The 13,288-nt window shown below is 37.2% G+C and overlaps 1 protein-coding gene across 1 annotated transcript; it reads left to right on the top strand.

The window, feature by feature from the left end:
- Window positions 1–452: 452 nt before the first annotated feature.
- DSCC1 (DNA replication and sister chromatid cohesion 1) lies at window positions 453–12,279 on the top strand (the record flags this gene model as incomplete). Its single annotated transcript, XM_009708108.1, has 8 exons — window positions 453–621; window positions 3,104–3,238; window positions 6,158–6,248; window positions 7,570–7,708; window positions 8,711–8,763; window positions 9,948–10,105; window positions 10,986–11,134; window positions 11,931–12,279. Coding segments are annotated over 8 exons (1,003 nt in total), but the record flags the coding sequence as incomplete, so codon positions are not given.
- Window positions 12,280–13,288: the final 1,009 nt, after the last annotated feature.

Here is a 13,288-nt window from a genome sequence, read left to right as displayed (position 1 = left end):
ACAATAGATGCAATTTCTGTTTGCTTTCTTGATAACAATGGGCCAGTTTCAGTCCTCATTAAAGATCAGCTCTAGTTGTAATCTAATTTCTAAGATAAGTGAACTAGTTCAAGCTTTAAGCATCACTTTAATCAGTGTTTTAGAGGGGACTGTGTGAATAGGCAGGTGAGGTGGATCGACTGTGATCTGCATAAAAACCTTGAATGCTTGTCTTTCACAGTGGAAAAACTCAAAAAGTAGAGAAAGAAACACAGTGTTAAGATATTTTAGATTAACTCACAATTACATCTGTATATTTTGGTATACTGTGACTCCTGGTACCAAATTGAACTGCAGTTTATAACTTCTTTACCAATGTATAAATGTGAAAAAATATCAGACCACTTTTAATAGGTGTTCACCCGGAAATAGAAGTAGAAAGACATCTTTATTTTGTGCTATTTTTTTTCCAGCCTAGTAATCCGCGGTGAAAAGGATGAACAAGCTGTATTGTGCAGCAAAGATAAAACTTATGACATGAAAATAGCAGATACCTCAAATATGCTGCTGTTTATTCCTGGTTGCAAAACTCCAGAACAGCTGAATGCAGATCAAGCATCTTGTAATATTATTCATGCACAGGTATGTCTTTCTGGGTTTTTGTTTGTTTGCTTTAATTCTCTACTTTCTTATTCTCTATAATTTCTTGTATTTTATCCAAGATGCATATGTGAAACCCAGATGGGATTCAGTTGCCTAAACATAGGCTTCTAATGCCAGTTTAGACGCCTTGTGGTATTGGTCTAGCTACGAGCTGCCACTGCAGAAGGATATGAGTCTCTTGTAGGTTCTTTGTATATTGAACAGCCCCAGGAGGATGTCTTTATAAATATACTTTATATAGAGGGGGCATGCCGTACCATAGGGTGTCCAAAATGGCTCTAGGGCCCTTCTTTAGGCAACTGAACTTTATCCATAATGTATGATTATTATTGTTTCTTAGAAGTTAAAACTTTGGTTTATTTTCAGTGGATAGTAATTATTTGTGGTAGGTATTAAAAGCTTTCAAAGAAAATCTAATTTCTCAGTGTTAGCAGCTATTTTTAAAATAAGCTGTTTGCAAATTGATTCTTAGGAGTGCTTTCCCCAAAAGGCAGATTATACCATGTCATGCCTGAATATTATTTTTCAAATACAGAAATATATTCAAAGGTAACTTTCTTTCAAGTAGCATCTGGAAGGATTTGTTGGAGTGAATGGTTTGAGAGTTCTGAGTTTAAAGAATTCGTTGTTCTCTGCTCTTCTGAAGCATAGTTAATAAAATTCTACTAAAAATAATTAGGCAAATATTATTACTAGGTCATTATTTGCTGTAATGAATATAATGACATCATTGCGGAATAATCCTGCTTGTCCTTAGATGAACATAATAATCAAAACAACATCATTTCTTCCATGATATCAGCAGTTCAGCTAATACAAAAAGTTAATCCAAACTAAAGTAGATTAATGAGAAAGTAATATTCTTCCATATTCTTTTTTGCTATGTTTAATGATCTTACTAATTTTCCGAAGTCACACATGTCAACATAATATAAATGTGGTTCACTTAGGAATTATTTTTAGTTTTATTTCTAAGAGCTTTCTTAATGTTTTCAAAAGCATTACATGGTGTATTGACACTCCAAATTGTGAAACATGGCAAAAGATACTATATTTACTCAGTATTTCAGGGCTTCACGGTCCTTCTCCTGCAGCCTCAGTGCTGCTCTTTGTACCATTTGCAAGGCTAATACTCATGGCCAAAACATCTGCCATTTTATTCACCTCACACAGACTAGCTCCAGTTATGAGCTTTGGATTATAAATTAGAATTATTTATTTTCTTTTCTATGCAGAGTACCTTCTTGTTCAGTACTAAATTGCTCGGAAAAAGAACTTGGCAGGAAAAAAAAATCTAACACTTTAGTAAATGCTATTTGACATGGAGGGGGAAAAAAAAGCTTGGAAGTTTATCAGGAAGTTAGTATTTACCTGAATTTTGTGCCAAGCAAGCTATGGAATAGTTAGATTAAAAACTGAGAGCTTTCTCTGTATTATCATTTGGGTAGTACTTCTTCTATATATAGGTGGTTTACTTATAGTTGGTTTAAATGGAATGTTATTTTAAAGTTTTGGATTTTTTTTTAATGGAGGACCCTAAAAAAGAAAGTAATCTGGCAAAGCATCTAGGATATTTTAAAGTACTATCTGGAGGCTTTTTCACCGAGGCTTTTTTACAAGGGGCTAGTGGTTGGGTCAGGAGTCACAAACGTGGAGCCTGTTCTACCTCTGCCATTCTGTACCCACTTCTGTTGGTTTGGTAAATAGCAGAAAGAATGCTGAAAGGCCTCCAGTACTCTGTCCCCTTCAAAGATTCTTCTAAGAAGTCCAAGGTGTACCCTGTGAAACACCTCAGGATTACTCTGAAGGTAAAGTTGTATTAGGTTAATGTTGTTGAATCAATTACATCTGAGCTTCCTGTTGCATGCTTATAATTTGTGTGTTGAATCAGAGTAAGGAACAGAGATGTCTTGTTAGCTGTGTGCAGTTGTAGCTTACTGTCTTGTTAGTACCGGTTTGACTTGAGCTTAGTGATGCGATGATTTATAAAGGTGTAAAAATACCATGAAGGGTCCCAAGCGTGCAAAGAAGTGGGGAAGATGGAAACAGGATAATACAGGAGGGGTTTTATAGCAGTAATATAATTTAGTATTAAGAAGAAAAGAAATGTTGATGAGGATTGTGCAAGAATACATCCCATGTTGATATTCTATCACAGGAATATATACCATGATGATATTCTATCATTTGCATGTAAAGATGAATTGTTCCCTTTGTCATACGCACTGTGAAAATATTTTTATCAACCAACAGTGGATTTTTCTTCTTCATTGCCTGCGGTAAATTTTTTTTTTTATTGAAAATATTACAGTGATTGTTTCATCTTTAAAGTAATTACCCTATTAATGAATTCTTGTTCTCAGTAACTAGATTAACACTTTTTGCTGATAATTTTTGGTAAGCTGCTTTGAATCCAAATGGTATATTAAAATCTTTTAAGAGTTGCTGTTTTTTCTTGTAGATTGCTGGTTTCTCCAATAACTATTGGGAATTAAGGAGATGTCGACCGAAACTGAAGAAACTGAGGAAGCTTTTAATGGAAGATCCATATGAAGGGCCAGAGAGTCGGAAAGATCAGACTTTAACATTTTCAAAGGTATATCAATTGCATAAAGTACTTCTTTTAACTGGTAATGGGCAAATTAAAGTGAAGATACATTCTTAACTAGAAAAATGCCTTTCCTCCTATGTTTCACAGTGCTGCTTTGAGTTAATTTTTTAAGCCTACTATTCTAAACAAGTTGGTAATTATTAGCACTTCCACTGAGTAAAGGTAAGCAGCCTTTCTTTTAGTAAAAAGACTAAAAGAAAGGACACCGAAAGAGACTGGGGATTACCCTTTTTGTATGGGAAGTTTCTTGATGACAGTCTTCAAAAGCTTTTCTAAATTCCTGGAGGGTTACATGACTACCAAAGTCTAATGCAGCCTTTCCTTCTTTGGGGCTGTCATGTATGAGCTAAGTATGAGGTCAGAGGACACCCATGTGCAAGTCACTTGCCAGTCAGTAATTTATGATGACAAGGAGAAGCAGGGAGTTGCAGAGAATGACAAGGGTGATAGGAGGCAGAGAATCCTGTCCTGCTGCCATTTTATGTTTCCAGGAAGTCCAATTTGGGATCTAAAGAGTAATGGAGAGATCTGGACTGTGCAGTGTATGATCTCAGATAAAAGGCTGATGAAAATCCTGGGTTTTGTTAGTTTGTTTGGTTTTCCTTTTGAATTTAAAAATGGTTGCTCCAAAGTACTTTATGCTGAGGCTTGATTGAAGCCAATACCAACAAACCATCTGTGTGTGCTTGGATGTACAAACATAGAGGTTACTTTTCTCCCTTGGAGGAAGATGCTGCCTCTCTCTGAATGACTAACAGACTAATTTCTGATCGGATTCAGAATCGTTCCCCAGCATTACCTTTTTCCACCTACTCTGCTCTAGGTGTAGAAGAACATACAGCAAAATAAGGCATAGCAGAGGGAAAAGGGCTTAAATTGTCCAGAAATTATAAGCATTGACAAAGGCTAGCAACACAAAAAATGTCATATGCAATAATATTTATCCATAATATTGAATGGATATTATAAAAACATGTCAATATCTCCCCAAACATTAGTGCCGAGTTTGAGGACTGATCTCCATTTGTTTTGAAGGAGAATATATTTCCTATATCAGCTTACTGGAGAACAACCAGATATATCTGATAAATCTGGACAATTCTTATCTTGCCACTGATGGAACTTTAAATGAATCTGAAAGCTCTCCATGGGAAAGCTTTCTTTCCTATAGGAGAAATTCTCACTGGAATTCCAAGCAATACATGTGTAGTAAAGATTTCCGCTGTGTTGTTTACTTACACTTAATATTTATCATGTGCTGGCAACTAATAAGCCATCTTTAATCTGTTTGAAAACAAATTACTCTCTTGGTGGTTAACTGTAAGCTGCTCATGGTTTTCAGTACTGTATCATACACAGAGAAACACAGCAAAAGAGCCATAAGGAACTATAGCACTATAAGGAAGTACTGCAAGGAAGCCTGTTGCATAGTGATGTGATTTAGCAAACTACAGGAAAACTTATACACAGCTTGCTCAGGATGCACCAAATTAAAATCCTGTATTTTACAGTCAAATGGCCAGACATACTCAAATGATCACATGCATCTGAGTTAAGGATAAGAAACATAATAAATACATTATCTGGAAATTGCTGGTGTGGACATGATGCAAGTCAGCCCATTCCATTTTATGTTTGCAGGGGGGTGGTGCAGCTGACAAAAGCATCAGAGCTGAGCGCAATGATTTTTTTTTTTTTTTTATTTTTTTTTAATAAAAAAAGAAAAAAAAATAGCTGTTGGAGTGCTAGCCAGGCCTCAGAGAGGGAACAACTGCCAAGGACTCCTGTGCAAGGTCTTATCAGAATGGCAGTATCTAACTCGCAAACACACTTACATATTGATCGGGGGATATTTTTGCTCTGAATTGGTAGCAGTGGTTTTTTAAGTACTGTATAGTATGGTCATCCCTTGCTGAAATACTGATGTGAGTTCAGTGCCGCTTAGCCTGATGATCTTTCAACGTAGTGTCTAATAGGAATGGCATAGCAGGAAGTGGAGACCTTTCTGTATGTATTAAACGCTTTTTCAACATGTGGATGTTCCAAACTTAGTGTTGGTTTGTTCTATTTGTGTTCCGATAGTCTAATAGATCTTAAGTACTTAATCCAATTTTTTTCTGATAGGAAATATTCTTACACTAGAACCAGCAAAACTTTAATATTAGAGTTGATTAAAAAGGCTGCAAGGCAAATAAAAAAATTGAAGGCCTGTTTCCTATGGATTTAAGTCTGGTGTTCCTTGCCTTTACTTCACTCCTCATGATACCTTCTGTTCCTCCCATGTCTTCTAAATCTTTACCACAGTATCCACAACATCCTCCCATCTCACCAAGTAACTGTTCTGCAAGGAGCTGTATGTATTGGGGCTGGGGCTGTGCTACATGTCTGCTAGTTGGTTAGCAGACACCAAAACACAACACAAAACTGTGTTGAGGTCATGCTGGAGGAGGGTTTCCTTCAGTGGAGGTACTAAGTTGGAGTTCTGTCTTTTATCCAGAAGTGATAAATGATTTTTGCTTTGCCTTTTTTTTGAATCTCATAGATTAAAATATGTGATTTAAGAAAGACAGAACACATTCACTTTTCATTCTTGCTGGGATACTTATCATGCCTACTTGTGCTAGTTTGACATCCTGGGAATACAAGTATATTACGCATGGCACAAAGACTTCCCTGTAGTTAAAATGGGTTTTATATTGAATAACCCTTTGTGAAAATGTTGTAAGTTACAGGGAAAGTTTCAGAGAGTATGGTAAACCTTAGAAAATCCAGAATCTGGGGGGAAAAAACATCCATCTTCTAAGTCTTTCTTTCATAATATTTTATAATGCATTTAGCATGCTTGCTGAAGCAAAGGAGGAGTAAAGATAACCTGGTTTATTTCCTTTTTTTCCCTTGTTGCAGTATACAACAGAGGATTTGTTAAGTCTGATTCAAGCAAGTGAAGAGGAAATACTGCACGAATTGCAGGTTATAGATGCCTGCAAAATTGAAGGTATGTCTCTAAAGAATATTATTGCCTCTGAGGAAAAAACTCTGCTTTTTTCCCCAAAATATCTGTGTCTCCTTTTTCTAAGGCCCTGCATATCCTTGTCTTTCACGGTGCAAGTTACTTCAGAGTACTAAGATCTGCTTCCGTAGTTTCTATGTCCTCTGCCACTATGAAGCGGATCAAAAGGATAAAATCCAGCAAGCATTGACCAGCCTGGCTTTTCCCAGGGTAACTCCTTCTTTACTGCTACACACGCTAGCATCAGAGTATCCCACCCATAGCATGAGTATTTTTTGGCTGGTTGCCCTCTTCATGGATAAGTGGGTACTGCTTTCTGCAGTTCTAGAGGCAAAAATAGCTGATCCTTAGGTAACCTCTGCTTCTTCATAGTCCTTTCTTCCTCCCAGACTGGGTTTATCTCAGAAGTCTTCCTACCATGTGAGGCAAGGCTGGAGCAAGTGCCTCACCTTGGGACCGGTCCTGCTCATCCTTTACTTGGCCAAGGCCAAACCCTCACCTGGACACAAGGTGACAGCAGTCCTAGAGTCATAGAATAATATAGGGCAGAACTGAGTTCTGCAGGTTATCAGGTCCAAACCCCAGCTTTAGAACTGGGCCAACTTGGAGCTGGCTGCTCAGAGCCTTGACTGGTTTGAGTTCTGAGCATTTCCAAGGATGGAGATTGCATAACTTCTATCCAGGCTGTTCCAGTGTTTGACTGTCTGCAAGGGGAAAAAAAATCCTCCTAATAACCAGCTGGGATTTCCCTTGTTGCAACTTGTGCTTGTTGCCTCCTGTCCCATCACTGAGCACCACTGGGAAGACTTCTGCTCCGTCTTCTCTATACCGTCCAATTAGGTAGGTGAGGATCTCACAGATGACTTTCCTTGTCATTTACAGCTGCACAGCACCGTTGTACCAGATCCACGCTTTGTCACATCTGAATTTCTATGGACTTGACTGGGCCTGATCTGTCACTTTGCAGCCAGTTCTGTTCATGCACTTCTGTGCCTGAATTAATTATTAGTTTTTCTGGGTCTGGTTCATCTTGGGATGGGATTTGTAGTGTCTTTGTATCTGTGGCAGTTAATCTACATAAACAGTTATGAATAATTGAGATTATTTAATCTTTCTCCTTTACATTTGCTCTTACTATTCTGTTCTTTTTCTCAGTTTTAATCCTGAAAAGGACAGAATGCTGTTGCTGTACTTTGTAACGGTGTGACCTAAATGTCCAGACTCCTGTCATGTATCTTCAGGGGAACAGAATTAAGGTGTTAATGTTTTCCTTCTAACACTGTGTTGTGGTTTTTCTAATTGGCAGGATATTGGAGAATTCTAGAATTTGACTATGAGATGAAACTCTTGAACCATGTGACTCAGCTGATAGACTCAGAGTCCTGGTCTTTAAGTAAGGTTCCTTTACGTACCTGCCTTGAGGAACTTGGATCTCTAGAGCCCACGTAAGCAATTACTTTTAGTACTTAAAATTGTCTACAATCTATTAACTATTACTAATTGCAATAATTATTGTTTATTAGAATTACAGTCTTATAACTCTAGAGTCCAGTTACCATGGTGTTAACGATACATTTCCTTTGACTCTAAAATATATAAGGGCGTTAGTAGTTTAGACAGGTTAGTAGACTGATTGTAGTGTCTATTGGTAATATTTCTATTGATTCAATAGTAGAAACATTACTGCTGAACTGTAAATGATGGAAGTAGCATGTACTTAAGCTGTAAATTGCTGACCTTCTTGAAATACTTGTTCTGAAGCTATACCTAGCCAAAAATGTTTAGTTTACCTATTGCGTAATGTCTGAGATGACGGTATGTTTTCTGGTGTAATACTGACTTCAGATTGTAAGAGTTGACTTTACTGTACTGCCATTTGGAATCATTAAATAGTTCAAGATTACCATTCAAACAAAGTCTTAAGTTTACAATATGTAGCGTTTTCCATTTTTTTGGCTTTGGCTGAAAAAGAAATCTTGCTTTAGTATTAGTGTCTGCAGTTAGGCTGTAATTTTATGCTGGAGTTCTAGAGAAATGCCTACTATTCAGTAAGGGATAATTAACTGCTGAATTTGTGACTTGCGTCACTTCTCATTGGAAAGTAACATTGCAAGAGTCTCTCTTCCTTATTCTCCTTACGCCTTTTAGTCTTTGTCTTTGCTAGTTATAACTAGACAGTGAAAGAGACCTTTGGGGATGACACGCTGAATTAACTCCCATCTGTCCTTTTTGTCCCCTTTCATTCTCTTTTTACTCCTAAGTTTTTATCAATTTGTTCATTTTATCCATGAAGACATGTCCCATCCTTCATTCTCCTCGATTCTTTCTTTCCTTATACCTGTTCCTTCATTTTCTTCTTGGTAACTGTTTCTGTAATCTCCTAATGAACAGTTTTAAACCTGATTTCTGATTTCTTTTTTTTTTCTTTTTTTTTTTTTCCTTCCCAGAGAGATGATAGAACACATCCTTTTAAGCTATGGAAGGAAATACACTGATGATGGTAAGTTTGGGAAAGCATGCATATTTTAATTTTGCATAAAGGAAATAGTTATTCATGAGTAAATGCAGATTTTGGGAGGATGGCCCAAACAAATAAATTTATTACAGTGCCAGTAAAAGGAGGGAGTGCACAGTGAGCTAAAGATCAGAAAAATTGTTAGAGAAAGTTTCATAGGAAAAAGGACTAATAAACTGTACAAGACACTAGGGAAAATTCAGGAATTAACAGAGGTACCAGAAGTGATTTATTAGGTGTCCACAAGCCATAATTTTGTGACTAAAGACAGATCACTAGTAAAACTTAGATGGCATATCTCTTTAGATACCCTAGGAGGTCTCAGATGTTTAAGCAATTAATTGTGCCATCGTGAATAGCCAATGGCATGTAGATCTCCCTGAGTTCAGCTTGTCTGAAGGAGACGTCTGCTCCCTTGAACTGCACCACAAGACTCATTGGCTGTATTGATTAGATCTCCCTTGCCCATCTTGCACATAGACATAATATTTCAGCGCCTTAATCTCAATCTGAGTTCTTCCCCACAGTTGCTTTCATCTCGCCTTTGGCTGAAGTAGGAGTTGCATTCAGCCTCAAAGGATATAGGAAAGTAGCTGGAGTGACATAGATTGCCTTCGAATATTTAGGCAGGTTGCACAGGGAACAAGTTTGAATTCCAGGGAGTCCAGATGATGGAAAAAGTAGAAGGAAGCGTTTTACCTGACGTTGTTCAGAGAATTTTAGCCAAGTCGGTGTGAAATAAAAGAAATTCTCAGTATGCCCTTCATCATCTCATATTATAAGAATGATTAAGGAAGTGAAAGTTTTGTGTCTAATTGTTCAACCACAGACAGCAAAAGCTTTAATACGAGCCATTCAGATACAGGAACGAAAGCTGTAGGAGAAACAGTGTTACTGTGAAAGGGGAAAAGATGGAGGGCAAATACATTACTGATACTGTAGCTCGGACAGTGCTGCACATACATAATATTCTGCATGATTTGTTCTTGAGAATCAGAAGATGCCATCATTTATCCACAGTAATACCAAATCAGATTACTCCCTGAGGAAAAGGAAAAAACAGGATACTTGGTTAGTAGAAGACTGTAGAACAGAGTGGAAATACGAGGCTGTTCTCTGTTCTTCATCAAAAAGCAAGAACTCAAGACAACCTGTTTTTTGTTTCTCAGCAGGGGAGATTTACTTTGAAATGCATGAAGATAAAATATGCAGAGCTATAGCACGAATGCTTTTGCAAAATGCAGTTAAATTCAATCTATCAGAGTTTCAAGAAGTATGGCAACAAAGTGTTCCTGAAGGGATGACAACAAGGCTTGATCAGCTTAAGGTAAAAACATAAAGAACTATGGATTCTTTCATGAGTAGGTTGTTAACTGAATTGTGTCATACATAGATTTTATCAGTTAATGGGTATTGATTGTGTTACTTCTGTCAGCTTTTGAGTTAAAGTACTTACAGCATCCTCTATGAGCATCAGTAGTCTGGAATCATGACAATTCAGATTTCTGTAAGTCTGCCATGGTTCACTGTTTGAAGAAGCATAGAATCATAGAATCTTTATGGTTGGAAGAGACCTCAAAGATCATCAAGTCCAACCATATACCCAACGCCACCATGCCACTAAACCCACTAAACCATGTCTTGAGGCGCCACATTTAAATGTTTTTTGAACACCTTCAGGGATGGTGAGTCCACCACCTCCCTCGGGAGCCTGTTCCAACGCTTAATGACTTACAGTGAAGAAATTCTTCCTAATAGCCAACCTGAACCTCCCCTGGCGCAACTCGAGGCTGTTTCCTCTTGTCCTATCGCCACTTACTTGGGAGAAGAGACCAACCCCCAAGAAAAGTTGCAGCTGTACAGTTAATAGTTGTAAATGTGAAGTAGAACAGAAGCTAACACTATTGTTGAGCAGATTGTAGTGACAGACAGTAGAGTAGGAAGAACTATGGAAATCCTTTTGCTCAAAGGAGGCAGGGAGATGTTGGAACTCAATGGATTTCCCCCTCCCTTCTTGTCATAAAGGAAATGGTAAATACTGCCTGTAAAATAGTGCCTTTATGATACTTTATCACTTTTCCTCTAATAGTGCAGTTTTAGAAGGCTTTGGACGTGCAAATGGCAACTTGTATGGATCATTGCCAGAAAGAAAGAAGTTTAATTGTTTTGTCTTTACATAATATTTTATTTCGGATGCTGATCTCCAGGGCTTGGCTCTTGTGGATAAAAGCTCAAGACCAGAGACCATCTTTCTGCTGAAAGTAGAAGACTTACCTGAAGACAATCAAGAAAGATTCAACAGCTTATTCAGAATACGGGAAAAGTGGACAGAAGTGGATATTACCCCTTATATACAGTAAGGATGTATTTCTTTTTACTAAAATACAGTTAGTGTTATATTCTTCCCTTTTTGCAGAGCTGACTTCTTATCAGCTATGATTGCCTCAAATACTATACTTCCCATTTTAAATGAATACAAATTCTCTATGTGAATAGAATCCCCACCCCTGGGAACTGTCACTATATTGGTTGGATTTAAACTCACGTAAAAAGCTGATGCTACTGAATTTAAATGGGTGGTAATTCTGTCTCATTTGATTGAGGCAGACTTAATTCAAAGGATAAACCTCCTGACATTGATAATTAGTCTCCATATTTACAACACAAGAACTATAGAGCAGTAGTGCTTCCTGTACTGTGTCCTCCTTTTGGTGGTGAACACACTACGGTGCTATCTGGAATGCCCAGCCAGGATACATGTGAATAGATACAGATGGTAACCCAGAAGTAACTGCATCAAACCTTGATGAGTGGTTCTAAATTTACTGTAATATAATTAAGTAGTTCAAAGCTAACTGTTTTGCTAGATTGAAAACCCTTTAGTGAACATTAATAATAAAACCCAACCTGCTCGCTCTAAAAACCAAGATCCTTGCTTCTGAAGTAAATAATGTAGTTGTGCCTGTTGCTTAAATGGCAAGCCAAGTTCTAAACTTCAGGTAATTTAAAGCATTATGTTACAGTAGTGTTTTTGTTTTTTTTTCTCCCAATACCCTAATCCAGTTTATTGCTATATTTGCAAGTATTTCATGGATACATTTTGTATGAGAATATCTCTAATGCCAATGTCATCTGCTTTATTTCCTCTATAGAGACTTATGTGCAGAGAAGCAGACAGTTGGCGCTCTTCTGACAAAATATGCTCGCTGCTCAACGCAGAATGGTGTTAAAGTTTATAATTCTAGAAGACCCATCTCTTAACAAGTCCTGTCTTAAGAACCGAGAATAATGAATGGAGTAACAGTAAATGTTGCTTGTTGCTGCCTTCTGGGGAAAGGAGTTGCCAACTGGTATTATGTAGTGTTCTTGAGTTTAAGCAGCTAAGCTGCTTGAACGAGTTCAGTTTTCTGCTCGGCTAAGTAGAATGTGAAGGCATTTGCATCTTCTAAGAAACTATAGTGTCAGCAGCCCTTGCCTGCTTTCTTTTTCCTTTATGTCTGTAGTTATGCTAGGAGTCAAGCTACTTCTTGAATACACTTCAGCTGTCTATCCAGAAACTTGAAGTCTGACATTAAAAATTAAAACCTCCTTGATAATAATTGAATGAATTGGATTAATTTCAACAGCAAAATGGAATGCTTTGTCTTTTGCCCATTAGTTAGTATTCTTTAAGATTTTATTGCAGTGCTGACATTTTTGAATACTGCGGACCTTGACAAGCTTGTGAACAAATTATTCCTGACTGAGACTACACTAATCTTAATCCTAGAAGGTGGTTCTGTTTATGGTCACGTCTGTGAATAACATTGGCACAAGCTCTTGACACTTTAACGCTTGGCAGAATTGCCTTTTAAATATTACAAAAAACCAAATTGCAATCAAGTATGAAGATACAAGAGAATAGTTGGGACACTGTGTTATGAACTTCCTATAAACTGCCACTAGAATGTAGCTGAGGCAAAATTAATGTTTTACAGAAGACTGTCTTTGCTTTTTAAAGAGAACTTATAAAACTTCGTAATGCAATTATTTTTTTAAAGACTTTGTTATGGCAAATAACTGCACATAGAAATTGTGCCTTGAAAATTTAAGGTGGAATATTATTCTGTGTAGAGCAATGAAACAGGATTTTTTTATGATACTGTCATAAAGTGGAGTGCCTGAAATTGAAATTTTGTAATCATTAAAAAGGATTGTTTGGATATCAGTGAACCGGAGTTTAATACTAAAAACAAAAATCTGAAAATTGTCTAAACTTAACAATTGTAGCTTTTTTATACAAAAGGCGTTTGCTGCATCAAACTCAGATGTAAGGTATGAAAAACCTTGGAACTGCTAGCATGCCAAATATGGGATGAGCGGGGAGAGGAAGGAAACTATAAATCCAATGGAACTGAAGATGGATGTGTGCATCCTTGGAATTTTGTTATAGATAAAATGCTGAATAAAAACTACTTCCTGAGCTCTGCTTATTCTTGCCCATTGATGCAAGATCAGTTCCCTGTGCTCC

The sequence above is a fragment of the Cariama cristata genome, unplaced genomic scaffold (assembly GCF_000690535.1).
Source record: "Cariama cristata isolate BGI_N322 unplaced genomic scaffold, ASM69053v1 scaffold35729, whole genome shotgun sequence".
NCBI classification, from domain to species: Eukaryota; Metazoa; Chordata; class Aves; order Cariamiformes; family Cariamidae; genus Cariama; species Cariama cristata.
This window is presented reverse-complemented; position numbering and strand designations above follow the sequence as displayed.